The following is a 24695-nucleotide window of genomic DNA, read 5'->3' on the forward strand; positions in this document are numbered from 1 at the left end:
AGCCTTAAGGTTGGGCAAGGTCATATGACACAAAGTCTGTTTTATGTAGTATTGAATACTGTATATCATATAGTTATTGAAAGTGGGAAACACACTGGTGGTCAATAGGTACTTGAGAATAGTTTTGAGAGAAGAAAAATATACATCAAGGAAAATGAAGGGTGAGGAAGCAGTAGCCAGAAATTTACAGATAAAAGGCATACTGAGAAGCTTGATTAAAAGCACATAAGCAATCTATCATTCACCTTAAGATTTATACCCCCTAAACAAGTTGTACCCTTTAGTAAAAAGCAAAAAAGAAAAAGTAGTTCTGTCTCTCTAACCTTTCCCCTTGTGCACAGACTTAACATGCTTCAGGAATTAAGCAAGAATATCATAAAGACATGTAGGCGAGAAGGGAACAAAACTTAAGAAAAATGATTCCTCTTGGCACCACAGAGAAATTTTATTTTTTGTAAATCTGAATGAAGGAAAGGGATTATCCTTGAACTAAAACTGGAGTTCCGCATATTTTAATTTTAAGAACAACTATAATATTAATTAGTTTCATAACTTTTTACAGGCTATCTTCCTTCTCTGAATTGGAGGAAGAAAGCTAACTTTGATTTGAAACTGGCTTGCATAAGGACCAACTGTAGCTAGAAAACAGGATGTATCCAGGGTGTCCAAGATCGAGGAATTCCCAAAATTGATTAATTTGGGAGAAAAGTGGGCAGCAAAGGAAACTAAGTAACAGCAGTGCTTAAAGGGGGGAAAGAGGAAATGTGAAGTCCTAAAAAAAAAAAAAAGCCCTGAAAGCCAAAAAGGAGGAATCAATGTTTACCTGAAAGTACTGAGGGACCATTGATCACTAGCAATATGGAATTGCAGGAGACATTGACAAGGACCATTTCAAGTAAACTGGGTTAAAATTCACATGAAAGATGGCTAAAGAATGAGTGAACAAGTCATTTATACCTTCATCTACTATGCATGCTTATTCCAAACCAAATGCTGGTTTAAATTATCTGAGTCCCTTTCAGATTTGATCTGAGATTCAGAAACACCTACTCTACCCATAACTCCATGCTTGCCTCCCATGTTTGCTGCTAGGATATGAAGTCATTTTCAACAAAGATGAAAAGTGGTAAGGCAAAGGAATAACCATTTTGTTTATTTAATTACTCTATTCAATGACTATTTTCTATTCATTTTGTATTCTGTGGACTCCCTTGTGCTCTGTCAGTACAAACATCTTACCAGTTCAGATCTCCTCCTCTCCTCTCTCTCTTCCCTTTCCCCTTGTGCCCTCCGTGTGTGTGTGTGTGTGTGTGTGTGTGTGTGTGTCTGTCTGTCTGTCTGTCTGTCTGTCTGTCTGTCTGTCTGTCTGTCTGTGTCTGTGTGTGCACTCTACCACATGAGCCACAACTCCAGCCCTGCTTTTTCTGGTTAACTGTACATAAAGTCTCAAACTTTTCTGCCCAGATTGGCTTAGAACTGTCCTTCTCTGATTTCAGCCTCTTGAGTAGCTAGTATTACAGGGGTGAACCACCAGCGCCCGGCTCACAGTTCCTTCTTTAATTCAGGAGGCCAGAATTCAGAATTCGAATCCGAAAACAATGAGGACGGGGTGGGCAGGGCTATTGCATAGTGGGCGGGGCGAGGACGGGTGGGCGGGGAGAAACGCAGCGCAGTTGGTCGGCCCAGAGGCTCTAGGCGCATGCGCCAGATCTGGGCGGACCGTTTGTGCTGCCTCTCTAGCGTGGGTGGCGTGCTTATTTCGGTGTCGGACTGAGTACGGGTGCCGGAGAGGCCTTTGCGGAAGTCCATGAGCCATTGGGAGGGACTCGGCTATTGCCGAGTGCCCTTGTTGCCGAGGGCCTCTTCCTGGGTCATTCCTGGAGCCGAAGCGGGACTGGGGCCGACACGGGGGCGCCCACGTGGCCGTCTGGGCGCCTGTGTGACCTCCCCTCCCGCGGGATGTGGCGACTACGTCGGGCCGCCGTGGCCTGGTAAGTGCAGCCTCCCACCCGGCCCCGTGATTCCCGGTTTCTGGGAGAACCCCGTCGCCCTGCATCGCTCGCGGGATGTTCAGGTAACCCTGAGGCTCGACCGAGGGCGGGTGGAGAATTCCTGGATCCTCTGGAGGAAGGTCTGACTGAGCTTTGTTCCCGGGCAGAGCCGGATGCAGTGCCGGCCCTTGCCCCTGGCCCGGTCCGGTTCGCCGCTCTTGGCCCATGTCTGTTGTCCTTGTGTCCCCGGCCTTCATCCCCTTTTGACTCCGCCGTTAACTCTGCCTCTGGCTGCTGCCGTCGTTCCTCTCTCCCTTTCGGGACTGGCTCTGTCCTTGTACCGTTCTCCATTGCGTTCTGTTTTAACCCGTTCTCTTTCCTCCACCTCCCTGCCGTATGCACGCACACTGCACCTGCAGGCGCCTTGAGCTCCTCTGCCAGGATCAGGGGGCCTCTCTCTGCGCGTTTCCCTAACCTCCTGAGTGGAGTCTAAGCTGGGACGCACACGTTGTCGGAGATAACGTTCGGGGGAGCCCTCTTCACAGCAGTTCTTTTCAAGGTTTTTGGAAGGAGATTTACTTTTTTAGATAAATAGTGGAGAATGGGTACCACCTTTCCAGTCACACTGTCATTATTGCCCAGGTTTGGCTTAATCTATGATTTTGAAATCATAGAAGCCGTTTTGTTTCCGTGGCTTGCCATATATACTATACTTATATAACTATGAGTAAGGCTTGGAAATTATCTAAAGTGGTTAGAACAAATGATGTATAATGTCACATATATAGTTAATATATAGTTAGTAATATTAAATGTGACATACATCATTTGTTCTTAGATAATTTCCAAGCCTTACTCATAATTCCAGGCATTTGTTAAGAAGTAATATGTCTCAAGGCAGACCAGGAAAACTTATTTTCCAGAATCATCTCCCTCTCTAAACATCGATCTTGAATTTCTCCAGAACTTTTTAAGTGGTGTAGATAATTTGGAGTCTTTATGAGGAATGGAATCCGTTGAAGTTTTTTTTTTGGGGGGGGGCAGGTTAATTACAGTCTCCAAGCAAACTGGGTGAGGTACAATATAGTTATTTTTATCTCATGGAGTATTAATTTGGGGTATAAATTGACAGTCCTGGTTATTTGTAACATATATTTTTTACTTCTTAATATTTAATAGAAGAAACGTCTAATGTTCCTTAAATTAAAGAAAAAAGAAAATGAGGGAGAAAATATACATGCCTTATTGGATCAATGAAGTTGTGCGGGAAAACCTTCTGAAAATTGGGCTTAAAACCAATCTGACATAATTTTTACTGCCTTATTTGTTTGCTTAATTGTATGATGTTTGATTAAATTGTTTCTGAAGTTACACATTCCACAGACTCATGGCTTAGAAATACTTCATGCTACTAGCACAATGTGGCTACTAGAATAAAATGAGATGGAGAAAGTAAACATCCCTAAGCTCCAGGATTTGTCTTTTTCTCTTATTTCTTTGCATGTTATGAAGCAGTACAGGTTGTTCCTACTCTTCAATAGAGGGGAGCATAAATATTTCTGACATACATTTATAAATATATGTTCTGGAGCATCTATATGGATGTAATAAATATTCATGTAAAATTAATTTTAAAAAGAATTGCATATAGGAGAATTATATATAAGCTAAAAGAAATGATGGAGCAAGAGACTAGATTTCTGGGAGATCTAGTTTTGCATCACATTTGATTTTTACTTTTGCTTGAATTTAAAAGTTTGTTTTTGTCTTCATGGATGTTTTTGCATTTCAAGCCTTTGACATGACCTTTCTATTAATAAGTTCCATTTCCTTCATTTTGAAAATTTTTTCTTGTGTATTTTTTTCCTTTTGTTTTGTTTTGTCATTCTTTTTCATTTTGGACACCATTTCAGTGTATAATAATCCTCTTAGCTTGATCTTTCATACCTGTGATTTCCAAAATTCAAGCTATATCCTTCATATGTCAAAAAATATACAGAAGGTATAAACTATACTTATACATCTATAAGCAAGATATATACATATACATTTATCCCAAATGTGTATGCATTTATTTTAAAATTATACATGTGTCCCTCTGCACTAATAAGCTGTCTACATGTGAGTCTACTCTAATGCAATCTTATAGAGTAGTATACAAAACATGCTGTCTACAAACTTTTAAGAGTTTTCTTCCTTAATCCCTGTGGATCATTTTCTTCACCCCATGGTTTCATTTCCCTCCCATCTCCTGCTACCCACTTAGGATATTGCAACTCCATACCACTTAGGTTTTCTTTTGTGTTTCCTATTTTTGTTTCCTTTATTCTACACTCTAGGGAATTTCATAGATAGATAAACAGACAGACAGACAGACAGATAATGTGTGTGTGTGTATAATATATATAGCAACTTTGGTTTCCATGGACTACATTCTAGTATTTACCAAGCTCTTTTAAAAAATATTATTTAAAACATGTAATTCTTTAAACTGTATTTTTTTCTTTTTCTTTTCTTTTTTTTCTGGGGGGATGGGGCTTTGTTAATTTGTTCACCAGGGATAACCTGGAGCTATGATCTTCATGATCCTCCTAGGATCATATATATATATATATATATATATATTGCTGTGCCAACTATTGGTTGAGGTAGGAGTCTCACATACTTTTTGTCCAGGCTGGCCTCAAAGTGCCATCCTTATACAAACTCAACCTCTTGTATAGCTAGGATTGCAGGCATGAGCCACTGCACCCACTTTGTATTGTTCTTTGATATTTTTGAAGATAATATGCTCTTAATGTTTGAAATTCTTAAAGGAATTCTCCTAACAATACTAATAAACATATAATGTCTGCTTTTTTTTTTTTTTTTTTGTCGGTCGTGGGACTTGAACTCTGGGCCTGGGCGCTGTCCCTCAGCTCTTCAGCTCAAGGCGAGCGCTCTACCACTTGAGCTACAGCGCCACTTCTGGTTTTCTGGTGGTTTATTGGAAATAGGAGTCTCACGGTCTCTCCTGTCCGGGCTGGCTTTGAACTTCGATCCTCAGATCTCAGCCTCCTGAGTAGCTAGGATTACAGGCGTGAGCCACCAGCGCCTGGCTTGTCTGCTTTTTTTCTAGGACTTATAATGTTCTTTATTCTGGTCCTTATTTTAAGACTTGCTGGTCTTCTACAAGAGTCTGGGTATAAAGGATTAATGATTGATGCAGGTACCTTGCTCAGGTTACCTCTGATTGAGAGTTCTGATAGAGCAATCTGTGTTTTAGGCATATTATATCAACTAGCAAGCTTTGTTTTAGGAAATGAGCTCCTTACAAATGCTAATATTGTTGGATACTCTCTTTTAGAAGTCCCAAACCTGTTCACCCTGCCCCTCCCATATACATGCTTTTTCCTGACAAATTGCTCAACCTCCAGAGAATTATTGCCCTTAAGATAAAGCTATATTGGAAAAGACTGGAGGATGGCCCAAGCACCATTTCCTTAAATGTTGCTCTAGTAAATCTCAATTACTTCTCTTTTCACTCTTACCTGTATCTCAAGGGGACCTTATGTAAAACAGTCCCCCCTTGTACTACCATTTATCTTTTGAATTGGAAATTGTAGAAGTATTTCTAGGTGCTAGGATTTGCATAGCCTCAATTACCTCTTCCTAGTGACAGATGGAAAGAACAAAAGACATTTTACTTGTAATTACTGACATAAAATACTGGACTCCTATGCCCTGCCTCTGCCTCTTGCTCATAATTTTTTCTTTTGTGCTGATAATGAAGTTTGAACTCAAGACTTCACGTTCACTCTCACTTGGCTTTTCCACTACCATTTGAACTAGGCCTCTACTTCTAGCTTTTTGTTGGTTAACTGGACATATGCATCTCTCTGATTTATCTGCCTAGTTTAGCTTTGAATGGGATCCTCAGATTTCTGGTTCCTGAGTAGCTAGGCATACAGGAATAAGCCACCAGCACCTGGCCTTATAATGCTAATGTCACCATTGGGGGAAAAGAACTTTAGGGATTTGGGAGCAAAAGAGGGGAAGAATAAAAATAAAAACAGAAGGGCTGACCTCTGTCCTGGAGTTCCTCTAGTGCCAGGTCTGAAGTCCACCTGCCTGAATTTGAATTGCACCATTGTTTCTTGCATCAGTGTTCATTTCCTTTTGGAACATTTTCTTTATCTGTAAAATTAGGATGATACTACAAGGTTCTTGACAACATTGTTAACAGAGTTGAATGAGATAGCACAAGCTGCAGCAATGCCTGCTGTGTAATAGCTGGGTAATGACAAACACAGTGTGATAGATCATGGTAGGTCACATGTGCATGTGTGCATTTCCCTTTCTACTGACATTTTCTTTGCATTGTTACCATGTCTGATCTTTCTCCCATACTTGTTTTCTTTCAGTGAGGTTTGCCAATCCTTGGTGAAACACAGCTCTGGGACAAAAGGAAGTTTACCACTCCAAAAACTGCATCTGGTTTCACGAAGTATTTCTCATTCACATTGTCCTACCTTAAAGCTTCAAAGACCCCAAGTGAAAACATCATTTCAGCAGTTCTCTTCTTTAACTAACCTACCTTTACGTAAATTGAAACTTTCTCCAGTTAAATATGGCTACCAGCCTCGCAGGAATTTCTGGCCAGCTAGGTTAGCAGCACGACTCTTAAGACTTCGGTATCTCATACTGGGATCTGCTGTTGGGGGTGGCTACACAGCCAAAAAGGTGAGTTTAATTTCCTTATTTGTTTTCCAGTTATTCCAGCATGATTATTTATCATTTTTATAGCACAGGTAATTTTTCTTTAGCATAGTAAAATATAATTGGATGTTTAAACATTTATTATATGTATTTACCATGTAGTAGATTGTTGTGATGGCAGTAATAGGAAAATGTCTTCTGAATTTTAGCTATAATTATTGGAGATAAAAATTGCCTAGAAAAAAGACTTGGGCCAGAAAAACACAGCGGTTTAATTCAGAGTTTTGCCATTTAATAGCAAAGACAGGAAAATTAAATGGCATACTAACAAAGCCATGTCTTAGGAATCTCCTGTCCTCTGGTCTGTTTAATGCCAAATGAAACCTCTTTGAAATAGGAGCACATTGGAGTTTTTACATTTGATATTTAGTAGAGGACTATGTCTGTATTTTATATGCTTACTTGTGAATTTGTTTTTGAAAAAGAACTGAGGCCACATAATTTTGTTTTCTTTTTACAAGTTATATATGATATATTGTACTTTCATAGATTAACATTTTAATTAACGTAAGAGGTTTTTGTTTGTTTGTTTCTTTTTACAAATCTCTAGGGCATTCACAGTATCTGATTGAAATTTTTTCTTACTTTTTAGACTTTTGATCAGTGGAGAGATATGATACCAGACCTTAGTGACTATAAATGGATTATACCTGACATTGTGTGGGAAATTGATGAGTATATTGATTTTGGTTTGTATCATCAACATTCAATTCATTTGTAGGTTATTTCTTTAGGAAACTGAAATAGTTCTGTTGAGGTTGTTTCTTAACTTTTTGAACATAATGTATAATAAAAGTTTCAACACTCAAAGTAATAAGCTATCAAAGAAATCTGTATTAAAATATATCCAATAATCTTATCATTTTAACATAGCTACATAATTACATAATGTTTTCTTTTAGTCGTACTCATTATTTGTATGTGGCTCTGTTTCAGTTTCTTTTTTAAAAGTTGTATAGTCATCAAGACATGTGTTTTGGTGTCTTGTCTTCCAACGCCTAGCGCATTTGGTCAGGATTGCAGTGCTGCACTCAGCCTTTCTAGACATCACTTTCAGCATGATACAGTATGGCCTGATCCACCTAACCTGTGCCCTGTAGACTGGGTACTTTGATTACTTCTTTTTGTATCCCAGTTTCTTAAATCTGTTAGTATCTAAAGTGGTTTTTCTCCTAAGTGAGATACTTCCCTCTCCCTTTTTCAAAATATCATTAGGGAAAAAATATATTTGATAGCTGATCGCTAGGAACTCACTGTAGTATTTCTTTTAAAAAGCATTTTTTGTCATTTACTCAGTCCAGATTTAAAAGCACTATCTAATTTCTCACCCAGGATATATGTAGGTAAAATTATTCTCTACATGTACTTACTTCCAGCACTTTTGGGGGGGGATTCCCCCCAAAAAGGGGAGGTTGTCTGTTCCTAGGGCTTGAACTCAATGCCAGAACACTGTCCCTTGGCTTTATCAACTCAAGACTAGCATTCTGCCACTTGAGCCACAACTCCACTTCTGGCTTTTTGGGTGATTAATTGGAGATAAGAGTCTCACAGTCTTTTTCCCTGGGTTGGTTTTAAACTGTGATCCTAAGATCTCAGCCTCCTGAGTAGCTAGGATTATAAGTGAGCTACCCACCACCTGGCCTACAGAACTTCTGAAAGACAAATGCTATGTTGACAAAGGGATTTTTAGGAAAAGTGCACTTTGACATTATTTTTATAATATATATATGAAGAACACTTTTTACCTTGATATGTTTGCCAATGTCTTAGTACAGTGGCTGAGATCTATTCTCTGCAGCTGGACTGTGCCAATTCCCTGACTCCCTCACTTCCTGTCTCATCTGTAAACATGATTGACAGTGGTAGATACTTTGTAGAGCTGCTGTGAAGTATAAGCAAGCTCATACTTTGGTAGCTCGTAGATTACTATTTGACACATATTCTTACTTTGAGAGTAATTGTGACTGTTTATATGTTTTGTTTTTCTCCAGAGAAAATTCAAAAAGCTCTTCCTAATTCAGAAGACCTTGCAAAGTTAGCACCAGACCTTGACAAAATCGTTGAAAGCCTCAGCTTACTGAAAGACTTTTTCACCACAGGTATGGAGAGACCTCTTTGATCTAATTTAAAGATTTAAGAGCCACAGAAGTATGCAGTGAGGGGGGGAGGGGGAGTGAATATGTGTGTATATATACATATATAAATTTGCTGTTTAATCTTTTAAATCAAACATTTAGTACAAATAAAAACATTTTTTAAAAAATGATGAACATGCCATTTTGTTGCATAGAAGTTTTAATCTGTGCATCATTCAGCCAGTCTGTAAAATGATAATTCAGTGCTTGGCCCAAGGCAGTGGAAACTTATAAGAAAATGTGTTGGCATTTAGTCAAGGAATAAATATCTTGTTTTTGACAAGTAGATGAGACTTCCTATGTATTTGCTTTTCATAGTTCATTGGAGGCAATACGATGATTTTAAAACAATTTAATGTGATGAACCATATGAAAAGAATTTTTAACATTAGTCTGGCATATTTGCCCAATTATTACACTATTGTGATAGAGGTCTGAGAGCTCAGACATCTTTGTTTGATCATTCCTATTAAAGTTTACATTTTTATTTCCCTTTTGCTGATTTTTCACAGGTCACAAATTGGTTAGTGAAGTCATAGAAGCTTCTGACCTACTTCTCTTGTTAGGTGTGTAAACAGACATTTTTGCTGACCTTAACATGCCTTCTGAATGCTTCTAATAAACTACTTGCAAATACAGTTGCAGACCAAATTTGTAATGCTGCTTATGCTAAATTTTAAAACTTAAGAATTACATTAGGCAAACTCATTATCCTTTAGATGGGAATAATAATTATTTTGTGAAAGATTATTTTGTGAAAGAACATAGGTTCCTAAATATGCTTAAAATTAAAGCTATTATAAGTAAAGTTGCTTAGTCAAAATATTTTCTTGAAATAGATCTAATTGTTTTTGATAATTGAAATGAAAAGTAATTTTAGTTTGTCTCATCTGCCCTGTCATAGTTGACATTTTAAACTTTGAGTATATATGTGGTCGGATGGCAGTGGTATTTGGGTAAACTATAAGCATGCTCATGTAAAAGATAAACCTATCAAAGATTATCTTTTTTCATAATTATTCGTAATACATTTTTAACAGTTAAATAGGCTATAACTTTAAAAAAACAGCTTTGTAAATAAGTTGCTAGTAACATTAAGATAAAAAGTGATTTGATGCTTTGAACTTAAGTTGCTCTACAGTTCATTTATAGTCTCTTTTTGAGTCAGGGCCTTTATATAGCCCAGGCTGGCCTGGAGTTCTGTCCTTTTGTTGCAGCCTTCCAGGTGCTGTGGTTTCTGGTGTGTACCACCACACCTTTTTGTCTTGGTTTGCTTTTTTTGCCATGCAAGAGATTTTACCCCAGGTTCCAACATACAGCACTCCACCACTAAGCTACATCTTTGTCCCTTCTCTACCTCCTCCCTGTTTATTCTTTAATTGATTAGACATGATTTGGAATTCAAGCTGTTGACAACACTGGAGAATATAAAGGATTCATTTCTTTTCAAGGTTCACCTGGAGAGACAGCATTTAGAGCAACAGATCATGGATCCGAAAGTGGTGACAAGCATTATAGGAAGGTAAGTGTAAAACAGAATTCATCTCACAGTTAGTCTTGGGAGATTTTTGAAAGTTCTTACTTTTTTTTTGAAAGGTTTGTAAATGGTAACACAGGAACAAGTTTTCTATGAATCTTATTGCAGAATTCAAAGTGTTATATGGCACTAGTGAAACAGTTATGGAAAATAATTTCCTTTGTATGTGTTCTGTGAATTAATGGATCAAGTTTGGTCCAAGAAAGGACTGTAGGAAAAGAGCATGTAGATAAAGCAAGTGACTTTTCTTTCTTTTCCTTGGGACTTCATATACTCATGTGTATGAGAATTTAAAAGATAGGTCACAACATGCAGAACATCTTTTATATAGAACATAATCTAATTCAGTTTTACTTTAGGAAAAGTTTTCAAGAGAGTAGAACATGAGCCAATAGAGAAGAAATCAAATCTCTTTGAGAATCCACAAAATTAGGTATGGAACCATAGAGAATATATCAGTTCTGATACTATCTGAATTTTTTAATGCATAAAATTAGGGAAGAATTACATGTGAAAGTTATAGAGTTACTCAGGAAAAACAGCATGCATTATTGTACATTTGTAATCCTGTTTGCCTGATAATTTCTTAGGGTTTTTTAATCTATTTTTTTAAATTTTTTTAGTCTTTTGGAATGTTAAAAAGAACTGTAGCTCAAATAATATCCAAGCTGGGTATCCATGGCTTGTACCTGTAATCCTAGCTAATTAGAAGGCTAAGATGTGAGGATCATGGTTCAAAGCCAGCCTGGGTACAAAAATCTGTGGGACTCTTCAATTAAGCATCAAAAAAGCTCAAGTAGTATTTATAGCCTTGAGCTACAAAGCTAAGGGACAGCCCCCAAGCTCTGAGTTAAGCCCCTGGACAGGCACAGAATAATAATAATAATAACAAAAATACCTATGTAGACATGGATTATGACCTTTTAAAACTTAACATGAAATATATAGCTTTTTACTGAGTGGAAATAATTTTGTGTTCATTTGGAGAACAGGAAAGAAGGAATAAAATCTATGTACTTGTTTCTGACTCTTACCCTAACTGATATACCAAATTTTAATTATTTTTCAGTTTTTCCTTCACCTTTTAACTATCTTTTGGCTAAAACTTCAACATGTATGTGTATATTTGCCTTTTAACTTGATCTTTTTTGACTTTTTGCATTTACCAAAGAACACTGACTGCTGTTGGGGAGGAAGGGAATTAAAGTTAGCCTAACATGGTCAGTTTTATTTTGACCTAAGGTGAATTAAATAGGTAAATTTAATGTGGAGAAATGAGCTAATCTAACTGAAGAGAAGGAACTTTCATTACACCTATAGTGGTATGGTTCTTTCAGTGACAGTTTTTGGTTGTAGTGATAGTTTGGTCTGCTCAAAACTAATGGATTATTTGTTTCTGTGTATTCATTGTATAGCTGAATCTAGAGTTGGAACTAAACTGCTTGTAATGATACATGCTAAGTTAAATCTTAGGAAACACTAATATGAGATTTTACTATGTAAGAATGCATCTTCAGTCTCAGCGGATGGTTTTAAATTTTACTGATACGTAGCATGTGTTTCCAAACCTTGATTGTTGCCTGTGATGCTTGAAATAATGGACTACTCAGACAAGATAAAATGACTTCCCTCAAATCAACAATTGAGTGTAAGCATGCAAAAAGAGACCTTAATATAGAAGCAGCCTTTTGAAACCGAACATCAAATAGAGGTGATAAGCTGAAGTGGTAGGATGGCATTCAGAATGGTAACCTTCTGATTGGTTCCCTCTGGTGTCTGAGAACCCCAGATTTAAAATTGTATTTAGGATTTGAAGCTATCATACTTAAGTTTCATGATTATCAGGTTTATGACAGGGTTTCTGGCTACATTTCTATTAGGATTCTAAAAGTAAATGCAAATAAACCAGACTTTTTTTTTAAGTAGTAATGGTTGGAAAACATTTCTACAACTTAAAGATTTGCCCTTTCTAGGGGCTGGGAAGGTGGCTCAGTGGTAGAGCTCTTGCCTTGCATGCATGAGGCCCTGGGTTCGATTCCTCAGCACCACATAAGAAAAAAAGAAAAAAGCCGGAAGTGGCGCTGTGGCTCAAGTGGTAGAGCACTAGCCTTGAGCTGAAGAGCTGAGGGACAGTGCCCAGGCCCAGAGTTCAGGCCCCACAACCAGACCCCCCCCCAAAAAAAAAAAAAAAAAGATTTGTCCTTTCTAGTAGAACACACAGCAGTAGAAGTTTTGGCAAATAGAATAACAGTTAGAACCATTCAAAGTCAACTGAAGTGAAAGTAGCTGAAGTAGAGAGCAGCACTGATGTCAGATAGTTTGACTTGAGTCAGATAGAATGAACAGTATGATGAACTGGTTACCAGTGGTTTCTAACCAGGGTTCACTAGACTTTTAGATGTCTGGGAAGGTTGTAACAGAGGTCTTCAATCTTCAGAAAGACCTACTTCCACAGACTGCTGCACAGGCTAAGTAATCAAGCTTTTTGGTTCTACTTGGATTTGTATGTAGTTTGTGGATACTTTTTGTTTTGTCCTATGTTGATCAAAATTTCTGACATGTGTTCAGTTAATAAAAAATGTGGGGAAAAAATAAAAACACTTTTTTAGCCTAACTTTGACCATTTTATTGAGGTATGATTGACATTCAGTAAAACTTGGATAATAAATGCTTTATTAATCAAAAGTTTCAAAATTTGTGTCCATTAGAGAAAATTTAGAAATAGCCCTTGATGTGAATTTAATAATGTCCCTGAGACATGAAGAACTTCACTGTTCCTAAAGACAAATTGGGAATGGAGTTGCAAGCCTATTATAGTGATTTAACAGACTCATTTGATTAGTTAATCAGCTGATTTCTGCATATCAGTCATATACATATATAGGGACAAAACCACGAAGTATATACTCTTCTAGATTCTGTATGCTTATGGATTTCTAGTGAAAATTAATTTTCTAAGTGAGACATTTTATTATCTATGCTATTATTCTGTCATACTTCTGTTTGGTCATGGACATCTTACTGAAGTAAGGAATATAGCTATTTTAGGGTAACAAGCATATTTATAACTTAAAGAAAATATTTGAAGGACTTTTTAAAGGCCCAAATCAGAAAAATACATTGTATGTAATTATTAAATGGTAATATGGTGTTATTCTGGTTTTTATTTTATATCTCCAAGCTGAAATATCTCCTTCCTTTTTCTTCACCTGCCTGATTTGCACTCATTTTCATAACACAGCCCCCTGGTTACCTTCATGAAGCCTTTCATAACTATTTTTGTTCCAATAATTGCATGCATATCAATGCTTAGAATACTTGCCATATAAAACACTACTTAATTTGACTTGCATTCTTACTATTTATTCCTCAGTCCTCAGATAAGGGTGAACTCTTAGCAATAATAGTTGATTACTTTAACTCAGTAGAAGAAAGGCTAATTTAAAAAAAAATTTTCATGCTAACAAGTATTGGTTCTGATTACCTGTAAATTGTTCTTTACCTTCATGTGTGGCAAGTACAAAAATGACTATAAGAGTACTTCATGTAATTGATATTCTTTGTTTGATCTAAAGCACTTTGTTTATAGGATTTACGTTTCTTAAGTATCTTGAGCAGCTAACAGCGAGCATCTATAGGTAGACAGATTCTTTGCCAAACCACTTGTGTCCTACAACTTGATAGCTGGGAAGCTGAAGGATTATAAAAGGAGAAGTAGCGATTGTATCTATGGAGAAAAGTAGAATGGCAAAACAGCCTTATTTTACTTCATAATAATAATATGCATACTATACTTTTATGTCACCCAATAACAGTACTTTATTATTTAATATTTATATATGCATGTACTTTACTGTTTTTAAGTAACCATTTATTACAAAAGGAATGTCATAGAAATTGTGATGCTCTTAATTGTTGATAATAGCTGTTCTTATCTCAAAAATATTTGTAGAAATTGTCCACTAGTGAAATACAATACAGTATTTCTGGTTTGGAGAAAGTTAAATAATCCATAGTGGAAAGATTCGTTTCCTTCTGATAACCACCATAACATTTTTCACTTGGTTATAAATATCTTCAGTAGAGATATGTATTACTGAGATTGGGAAAATAGGAAATAGAGAATCGGTTAGTGCTTAGGACTGTTTTTTTAAGTGGAAGGAGAAAGAAACCTTCACTTTCATAAAGTTCTTTTGCCAGACCAAAGTTACTATAAAATTTCAAAAGCAGGAATTGGCAACATTTTCCTTACAGTGTCAGTTATTTTATTTAGGTTGCAGGCTGTTTTGTCTTTAGAGACTTTTTAACCTGCCCACCAAGTTCTGCTCTGCGGTAATTTAAATATGGAAAGGGTGACATTGATACAGACTTCTAGTCACTGTGCCTAGACTCTGATCCTGCCTTCCTTCTTTTCTGAATGGTGTGACTTTAGACAAGTGAGGATTGTGAAAAAACCCTGTAGCATAAGGCCTAATGAATAGTATAAAGAAATGCTGGCTATCCAGAAGGAGAAGATGCCAATGAAAGCCTTGGTGATTATTTTCTTAAACTTTGAATTTTGGGTTTTTTTTTTTTATTTTTTGAGCTTTTAAAAATTTAGATGCTGTACATAGGGGTTACAGTTACATGAGTAAGGTAATGAGTACATTTCTCATCAAACATTTTTGTCCCCTCCTTTGTTTTTTCCTACTATCCCTTCCCTTCCTTCCCTCCCTCCCCTCCCCCTCCCTCCCTCCCCTCCCCCTCCCTCCCCCCCACCCCACCCCACCCCTAAGTTGTAAAGATCATTTCTAACATAGTATCTTGTGAGTATCATTGTTGCAATGGGTCATTCTATGTCCTTGTTTCAGTATTTTGTTATTCCCCTTCCCTTCCCCAAATTAGATTTTATATATATATGATGCAGGGTACCAAAATCAAATACAGTGACAACAGGAGGAAGAACATACGAAAGAAACAAAAAAGAAGCACATAATAAATCGAAAACGACAACAGCAAAGAAAAACCTCTTGTGTCCATATCTTGGGGTTCATTTCGCTTAGCATGTTCTTTTATGATCATACATACGTAGCTTTTGAGCTTTTTTGTATAAGGTAACTGAATAATAAGGTAACATTATTTGGTTAAATTTTTTCCCTTATATTTCTGTGGAGTCTTCGGAGATTTTGAAAGATGGGAAAATAGGTTGTCAAATTGCTTGCATACCTTTCGGGCTTAATCTACACAATTAAGCTAAATATATTTTTAAAATTAGATTTTACGCTCAAAGCTGGGTTTGGTAGCACACATGCCTGTGATCCAGCACTTGGGATGCTGAAGCAGGAGGATCTCCAAAGTAAGTCTAGTTTGGGCTCTATAATAAGACTTTGTCTCAAGCCAAATCAAACCAAATAAAATTTTATAAAAGATTTTATGCTACAAGCTTTAAATTGTTACTAGTGAAAATAAGTCATAACTTGATTTGAGCAAAACCTATTCCAAACTCTGTTTTACCTAATGGTTCTAACATAACATGTATGTCAGGGGTTACTGCAATATCTAGTTATCAAAGTAAGTAGAATTTAAGAAAAATAGACATGGGGTCCCATCTCAGAGCACTCCCAGTGGTCCTTAAGTGAAGCCTTTGGATTATATACCCTATGATTTTAGTATTTAACGATTACTAATACTCTGTTCTATCAGATGGATAAAATAGTATTTCTAAATTAGAGTTACAGTCGTTGTGACATACCCTTGAATCTAGCTACTCATTTGAGCCCTAGGAGTTTGAGACCGGTCTGGGAAGTATAGAAAGATCATGTCTGGATACGAAAATAAGGGCCTTTCTCAGCAACATATTTTTTAAAATACTGTCTAAAATAATAGCATTTTAAATGCCTTCACATACAAGTGACTTATTTTTGTCTTGGTCTGTTCAGGCTGCTATAACAAACATGCCATAAACTGAATTGCTTATACATAAACAGACATTTCTCACAGTTCTGAGAAATCCAAGATCAAGATGACACAGCACTTAATATCAGATAAGGATTGTCTGTGTTTACCTGGCAAAAGTGGTCAGACAGCTCTTGAGAGGGCTTTATACAAGAGCTCTACTTATTGCCAGAGCCTTCTATTCCTGTCACCCTTCAAAGGGCTTCATCTCTTAATACTTTACATTGGAAGTTAGCTGTCAGTTTGAACAGAGGGAGATAAACATTCAGACCATAACATATGTAAATATTGCCTAAAATATTCTATCAAATTATTTTTTTTTCAATTAATGTTTTGGACTTAGGAGTTATTACTACTTTTCTTGAGCTGATAATTTTAATTTAAAAAAACTGAGGATGGACTGATAAGGTGGCTCAGTGGTAGAGTGTTTGCCTTGCATGCATGAGGCCCTGGGTCAACTCCTCAGCATCACATAAGTAGAAAAAGCTGGAAGTGGCGCTGTAGCTCAAGTGATAGGATGCAAGCCTTGAGCTGAAAAGTTGAGGGACAGTGCCAAGGCCCCAGAGTTCAGGTCCCACTACCAAAAAAACAAAAACAAAACAAAACCTTGAGAACATTGTTTGTGAAATATGAGTCTGAACACCACATTGTAAAAATGACAATAGCCAAGGGATGCTTAAAGAGTATCATTTATAATGAGTAACAGTAATTTTTGTTATTTATAATAATTACTATTTTACGAACAGCATTTTAAAAGCAATTGTTATTTCTTGAAAGAAAAGAAGTTCCAACTTGGGAAAGTATTTATTGATTAGGATGTATTTATTGATTAGGAGTGTATACCCTGCATAGTAGGAATGTATTTCTTCCCTTCCATTCCATCTGGTCTTAAGAGAAGAAACTGTATGTACACCTGATGTGTACATACTTGGTACACACTAGGGTGAGATTTGATGCTTAAAACTGGGAAGGTTAACTTTACAATGTATATATAGTTTAGTGAAAATAGTTTTCTGATGTCTAATTCTTGTTTTCCTACTTTTTTCAGGAGGTAACAGTTAATTTCACCTATCTTCACGTAACAGTGCTTCAATAACAGACTTGGAAGGAAAGTGAGGTGTAACTAGAAAGAGGATGCTTTCTTATAAGCTAATAGATAAGAGATTATTTGTTATTGGGCTTAGATATAAGCAATGACTTAGAGAAGGGCATTTAAGGTATAACAAAAATGCTTTGGTATATTATAAATTAAAGAACTGATGGTATGTAAATATAGCCATTACACTACTGTGTAGTGTGATTCCCTTTTGGGGGAAATATAAATATGTGGATGTTAGAAGAAGGGATGAATAGAATAAATTATCAAATGAAAAAAAAATGTCAGATTATTTTCTTTTTGATGAAGGCAGTACTATAATAACTGCCAAAATTAGGAGAATAATGAGACAGCATTATCTTTCTTTGACAGTTGGTAAATGACTATAAAATTGATTCATTAAAAGCTATGTCTTAAAAATAACTTGTTTTATAAATATAGTTTACTATTGAATCTGGATATAAATGTTGAACTTTCACTTGTCATGTGGGAAAATAATTGATTAATTTCATCCTTTGTAGTAAATCAATCAGTTTCACTAATTGTCTAATATTGACATTAATCAGAATCTAACATTAAAATTAAGAATCAAAACAAAAATTTCCACAATTATATATTAGTCTTCCTATACTTTAAAATGTTTTGTCATAATACTAACTTACATGTATTTATTTTCTGGGAAACGTTTATGTAAGTCTTTGTGTTATATAAGTTTAAGTAAGAAAGTCTCAATGAATCTACTAGCTAAATTTTGAATATAATGTTTTATTAGAGACCTGATTATATAAAAGAGACTCTAATTATACACAATAATATTTTATACTTTATATTTTTCTAAAATTATTTAAAATTCCTAATTTGGGGCTGAGAATGTGGCTCAGTGGTAGAGTGCTTTCCTTGCATGCATGAGGCCCTGGGTTCGATTCCTCAGCACCAGATAAACAGAAAAGGCCATAAGTGGCACTGTGGCTCAGGTGATAGAGTGCTAGCCTTGAGCTGAAGAACTTGAGGGACAGCGCCCAGGCCCAGAGTTCAGGCCCCACGACCAAAAAAACAAAAAAAAAAACAAAATAACTCCTCTAACTTAGATTATTTTAACAAATATGATTCTCTAACTTTACTTTGGTAGAAACTGGACCCATTTTTCTTCCAGTGCACTGCTTTGGTACAAGTTACATATCTCATTCTGTTGGGACCTTTTTATGAGTTTTAGTTGAGAAAAATATTAAATTTGTGATATTGTTAATCCTTAGTTGTTCTTTCTTCACATTTCTCCAATCTGATTACCTTCTTGGGTAACAATTTAAAATGTTGCATAGAAAATGACATGTACTTCAGCCAGGCATAAGTGGCTCACGCCTGTAATCCTAACTACTCCAGAGGCTGAGGACTGAGAATCACAGTGTGAAGCCAGCCGTGGCAGAAAAGTCCTTGAGACTCTTATCTACAATAAACTACTCAGAAAAAGGCCAAAGTAGCACTGTGGCTCAAGTGGTAAAGCACTAGCCTTGAGCACAAAATGGTTCAGTGATAGTGCCCAAGTCCTGTGTTCAAACCCCAGGACCAGCAAAAAGAAGGAAGGAAGGAAGGAAATGACTTGTACTTCAATATGCTATTTGTAAATACATTGTTATATAAATTAGACCAATTTATCATTTCATGACTAAGTTGAGTTAATTTTAGAAGTAGGAATGGTAATTATTTTCCATATAGGTCTAAAATAGCTTGTTTTTAATTTCCATAGTAACTTTTTTCTCTACTTCAGTTATTTTCCTCTCTAGTGCTTCTGCTTAGTAACTAATAAGTACTTGGCTATATTCGTAGAGACTATTTCTACTTGATGTCAAAACAGCTCATAAAAAGTGAAAATCCAATCAAGTTGGTTACTTAAGGCTATATAAAATCAAAACCTACAACAATTTTAACTTACAAAAAAATATGCTAAATTTGACTTCAAATAAAGTTTATCCAAAACATGTAGAAGATATGAATTAGTATAAAACCTTGACTAAGTTGATGCTAGAAAACTCAAGATTAATAGTTTCCATTTTTATTTTAAGCCATCCATTCTTCCCTGTTTTACATCTGTTTGTACACCCTTTTGTTTAACATTGTTTTCCTCCTCAATTTGGATAGACTGATCTTTAAATGAAGAAATACTGAGGAAAAATACTTACCCAAGAATTGTCATTTAACAAGTAAATAAGCTGTTGTAATCTTCTAATCAAGCCTATGAAAATTAAAAGATTTATACATTATAAGATGAACACTGTTTATTAAGCTGTAGCTTTAGCCTGTGATCCTAGGTGGTGATTGTGGAGTTCATAAGACTCATAACCAATACAGAACTTTGTGGTACACACACCAGTAGTTAAGGGAAGCACTTGTTAGGAGGAGCTAGTCCAGGCAGCCTGAGCATAAAGTGAGACCCTATCTTGAAAATAATCAATTAAGGGTTGGTGGAGTGACTCAAGTGGTAGAGCACCCGCTGAACAAGTACAAGACCCTGAGTTTAACTCCTAATACCACAACCAAAAAAAAAAAAAAGCCTTCTTTCTTGGCCATATTTCAGATGAACATTATACATTAGTATATTTTAACAATTTAAAATGGGAGTACAGTGACCTGTAGTGCTGTCTTCCTTAACCATTCCAGTTAGTCTGGGTTTTACTGTGTGTTGATATTTAGATCTGGTTTAATTCAGCAATATTTATTGCACCTTCTTTTTCACTTTTTAAACTATGCTGTTTTATTTTTCCAAAGGAAAAATGGAAATGAAGTACAGAGCCTGTTTGTATGAAGGCTCTATAGGTGCATGAGTTTCCATTTTTGTTTTTAAGCTATTCATTCCTCCCTGTCTTATGTCTGTTCCTTTGTTGTGCCCTTTGGTTTAACATTGTTCTCCTCCCCAATTTTCCTCTTCTCCTCATTGTAAACTCATGGCAGGGTCTGCTTGGTGAGCTCATTCTCTTACAACAGCAAATTCAAGAGCATGAAGAAGAAGCACGCAGAACCGCTGGCCAGTATAGCACGAGCTATGCCCAACAGAAGCGCAAGGTGATGGATGGTTAAGGGGGCTACTCATGTGTTCACACTAATCAGCCATTTCTGCCAAGATGTGTCACCTTATTCCATTCATGGGCTCCAATTATGAGAAATGGTTTTTAACAAAGTAAATATAAAACAGACAAGTTATATAGATATGGAAATTTTCTGAAAGAGAGTAATATCACAGAGCTCAAAGTATAAGCTCAAGTATAGGAATTTAGTCATTGGTAAAGGCCCATGGATTATTATTTAGAATAAAATTAGGGACTGTTGGTTATATGGTTCAGTTATTGAGTTGCCCACATACTTGGTTATTAGTGCAATTAAAAATGTCTTTTGACTGTTTAGTAATACCACATTATAGATTTCTCAGTTCATATCTGAATTGACTTTTAGATCAAAGTGAAATCAGTGTAGACATGATACAGTTACAGACCGAGATCTTAAAAGTGAGCTGGTTTTTACATAATTAGAAAAGTTTTTAAGTTATATACAATCTTTATTTAAAAGATTCAGCCGTATAGTTAGGTTTTACTATCTAAATCAGCCAATATTTATTTATAAATAATGACTTACTATAATTCTTCTGACTACCCTTATTTGTTTGGTGGTGGTAAATACCTGAATAATATCATTCCTTTTCTTTCTTTCTTTCTTTCATTGTGACTTCCTGGCTTTTCTCAATTCCATGGCTGTGTGATTATCCCTGTATTTTGTTTAGCTTTCAATGAATGACATAGAAAATATTCTTTTTCTATTTGTTTGAAGTAGATGTGTTAAACCAAGAAAGAACTTTACTTTTGAGTGGTACTTTTAACATTTTCTGTTTTCCATGCTATGAATGTACCATTTAAATAATAAATTGGATGCTTTGACCCCTCTTTCCATATTTGTTTCGTTAAAGAAAAAAGGGAGAAGAATCAATACGTCATGTTATGCTGCTTAACAATATGAATATAGCTCTACTTACAAGTTGTTCTAAAGAGTTTTCCCATAATGATGAAATTGAAATGAATGTCATCTTCCTGTCACTTAAAAATTCTAAGATACAGTGTAAAATTTGCAATGTGCCTTTGAATCTGAGGATTCAGAGGATGTTGCTAATGAATACTTACTCATTTTCTACATTGACAAAGATTTAGATCATTTTACTAGACTTAATTCAGAGTTAGATATTCCCATTTCCACCATTCATTGGGGTCATTTAATTCTTTTGAATCTCTCCCCATTTGTAAAATAGAGTGTGACAGGACTGTCCATTGTCTGTTGTGGTTGTCAAGATATATTTACTGGAGCACTAATGAGTCTTGCTCCTTCCCTCTTTGTAGTTACTTATGCAAAAACAAAAACATTTTTCTCCACAATCAGACTATTTCCTGCTACTGAGAAGCCAGTTCCTAAGTGTATCCTTCCCTGCTCCTGGAGCATTCTAAGATGACTGTGGGCTCTTCACTGTTACGAGCAAAATACTCTTGTGTATCTGTTTCTTTAATCATTCCAGGCATTTGAGGTTTACTTGTGGCTCAAAACAAATCCCAGATATTTTTTGTTTCTCCATTACCTTCATGAAAATATATGTTGGTTTTTACATTTTGATAGAAGCAATGGATTTTGCCTATGTTATCTGAATCAAAAGTAGAAGCTTAAAATTGCCATTGATAATTTTGCCTCCTAAGAAGACAAGCGCGCACACACACACAAGCACTCACATACACATTTTGCACACACACACACACACACACACACACACACACACACACACATGCCCATATATCTACTATGACTCTCTTATATACTATGACAACAGGGGCGTACAGGAAAAATATTTAAATTTTTAGAGTCAGGCTAGTAAAGACTTTTTTCTCTCAGCTTTAGCTTGTTTCTGCAGAGGGTTCCACATTTTCTCCATCAATTTCACAGCCCTGGAATTGTTCAAAAGCTCTGGTTTCCAGACTGTTGATCTCATTTCTGTCAGGGTGAGTTTAAAATTACTTTCATAAAGAAAACAAAATACATTAAACAAGAGGGCACAGGTTCCTTCTTGCAAGAGGCTCTAAAGTGATGTGTAAAGCACATCTAGAATACCCATGTTGTTGTTAGGACCTAGAGTTAGTGGCAGAGTGAAAAGAACTTGTGATCTCTCTCTTTTCTTTTTGGTCGGTCGTGGGGCTTGAACTCTGGGCCTGAGTGCTGTCCCTCAGCTCTTCAGCTCAAGGCAAACACTCTACCACTTGAGCTACAGCGCCACTTCTGGTTTTCTAGTGGTTTATTGGAGATAGGAGTCTCACGGTCTTTCCTGCCCGGGCTGGCTTTGAACCACGATCCTCAGATCTCAGCCTCCTGAGTAGCTAGGATTACAGGCGTGAGCCACGGCGCCCGGCTTGTGATCTTCTCTTAAGAAAACATACCAACAAAAAAAAAAGAAAAGAAAACATACCAACAGATCTTTTCATCTATTGTCAGTACTCATTTTATAAAAGTTTTTCCTAGCAAATGTAATTAGATGAGCTGGGCACTGGTGGCCCATACCTGTAATCCAGCTATTCAGTGGCTGAGATCTGAAGATCACAGTTCAGTTAGCCTGGGCAAGAAAATTTGTGAGGTTCTTATCTCCAGTTAAGCAGCAAAAAGCCAAAAATGGAGCTGTGGCTCAAGTGACAGCACCAACCTTGAATAAAATAACTAAAGAACACTAACAGCCCTGAGTTCAGCTCCAATACTGGTGCGTATACACACACACACACATTCTTTCAACTGGTACGTGCACACACACACACACACACACACACACACACACACATTCTCTCTCTCTCTCTCTCAAGTGTAACTTGTCTCCCCTACCATTATCTTCCCTTTAGTGTAACATTAATTTTGATGTTCCGTTCAATTGAGCAGATAAGAAGTGTGTCTTCAAACTGTAGGAGTTATTCTTTACGGTTGTGCCAAAAGAGCAATTGACTTAATACTTGAAAAATCCAAATTTATTAGAATCTTAATCGTTGTAGCTACTAAATACTAATCTGTCAAGATTGTATTTTAGTAGTCTGATAACCTTAAGTCACCTTAACTTTTATAAAACCTTTTTATCAGATTACTAATTAACCTTTTTATAGCTTTTATTAGTTTCTTAATTTCTACCCACAATGTTACTGGTGTTGGAGTTTTCTATAGTAATTTAGGATATATTGCAAAAAATCATTAAATGTTGCTGATGTGACGTACATTCAAAACTAAAGCAGTTGAAACTAATTCTTGTTACATGTTTATATTGATTTAGCCACAGTTGGATGAATATTTAGTGGAACAAAATACATCAGAATGCCTTTTAGAATGGACTGGAGTTTATTCTGTACAGCAGCGTTTCTTGACCACACAGAATGGTGACATGGCACATGATCATTTATTTCTTCATGGGCCTTCTAAATTTTGTTCTGCTGGTGTTGGCTCCTTCTCATCTTGCTTATTTCCTCACAGCTTAAGAGACTTAATAATTCTTGTTCATTGAACATAAGCACACATAGTCAAAATGAAAAAGTCATTGGCAGGTCTCTGCTTGCTATACATGGATGGCAAACGGAAGTTTGTTACATGTGTTTTCTCAGAGATATTTTTCAGGCATAGATGTATAAGAAGAAAATAATTATGCGTATCATTTCTAGCAAGTATTTTCATCTATTTAAATAAAAGTTTGGAGAAAGTTTTGAAAAAGAAGTAAGACTTAAAATCTTAAATTATTATAACATGGACAAGACTTGTTAATGTCTACCTCACTATAGAAATCATCAAAATACATATATATATATATGTTTTACTACCCTGTCTTAATTTAAATAGCCAAATTTAAATACCCAAAGACTTCAACATGAAAGAATATGAATTCAACTCAGTTTTTCTGCTATGAAATAAATTTGTATTTACAAATTTTGATTTTCAGAAATCAGACAATTTTGGAGGCTAAGAAAGATAACTATGTATTATTAAGAAGTCAATGCATAGTTATGTGGATTTGTTATAAGGACATATTTTTATTAGAATCTTTGTATTTTGTGTTTAGAATTGTATTGTGACTACTTTAAAACTTGTTAAACAGTACAGTTCTGAAGTTCTTTTTTTGGGGGGTGGGGGTCCGGTCGTGGGGCCTGAACTCTGGGCCTGAGCGCTGTCCCTCAGCTCTTCAACTCAAGGCCAGTGCTCTA

The 24695-nt window shown here is 36.1% G+C and overlaps 1 protein-coding gene across 4 annotated transcripts in view; it reads left to right on the forward strand.

The window, feature by feature from the left end:
* Positions 1 to 1767: 1767 nt before the first annotated feature.
* Opa1 (OPA1 mitochondrial dynamin like GTPase) overlaps positions 1768 to 24695 on the forward strand; it is an 80112-nt gene continuing 57184 nt past the window's right edge. The window contains exons 1-7 of one of the 4 annotated variants that reach the window (XM_070029856.1): positions 1782 to 1991; positions 6395 to 6713; positions 7342 to 7438; positions 8741 to 8848; positions 9397 to 9450; positions 10336 to 10406; positions 20398 to 20508. In XM_070029856.1, the coding sequence (XP_069885957.1) occupies positions 1960 to 1991; positions 6395 to 6713; positions 7342 to 7438; positions 8741 to 8848; positions 9397 to 9450; positions 10336 to 10406; positions 20398 to 20508 (792 nt within the window). In that variant the 5' untranslated portion in view covers positions 1782 to 1959. Of the gene's footprint in view, positions 1992 to 6394; positions 6714 to 7341; positions 7439 to 8740; positions 8849 to 9396; positions 9451 to 10335; positions 10407 to 20397; positions 20509 to 24695 lie in introns of all 4 variants that reach the window. The other 3 variants (XM_070029858.1, XM_070029857.1, XM_070029859.1) reach the window with 3 other exon arrangements.

Source organism: Dipodomys merriami, unplaced genomic scaffold (assembly GCF_024711535.1).
Source record: "Dipodomys merriami isolate MVZ:Mamm:240054 unplaced genomic scaffold, mDipMer1.0.p SCAF_2, whole genome shotgun sequence".
Lineage (NCBI taxonomy): Eukaryota > Metazoa > Chordata > Mammalia > Rodentia > Heteromyidae > Dipodomys > Dipodomys merriami.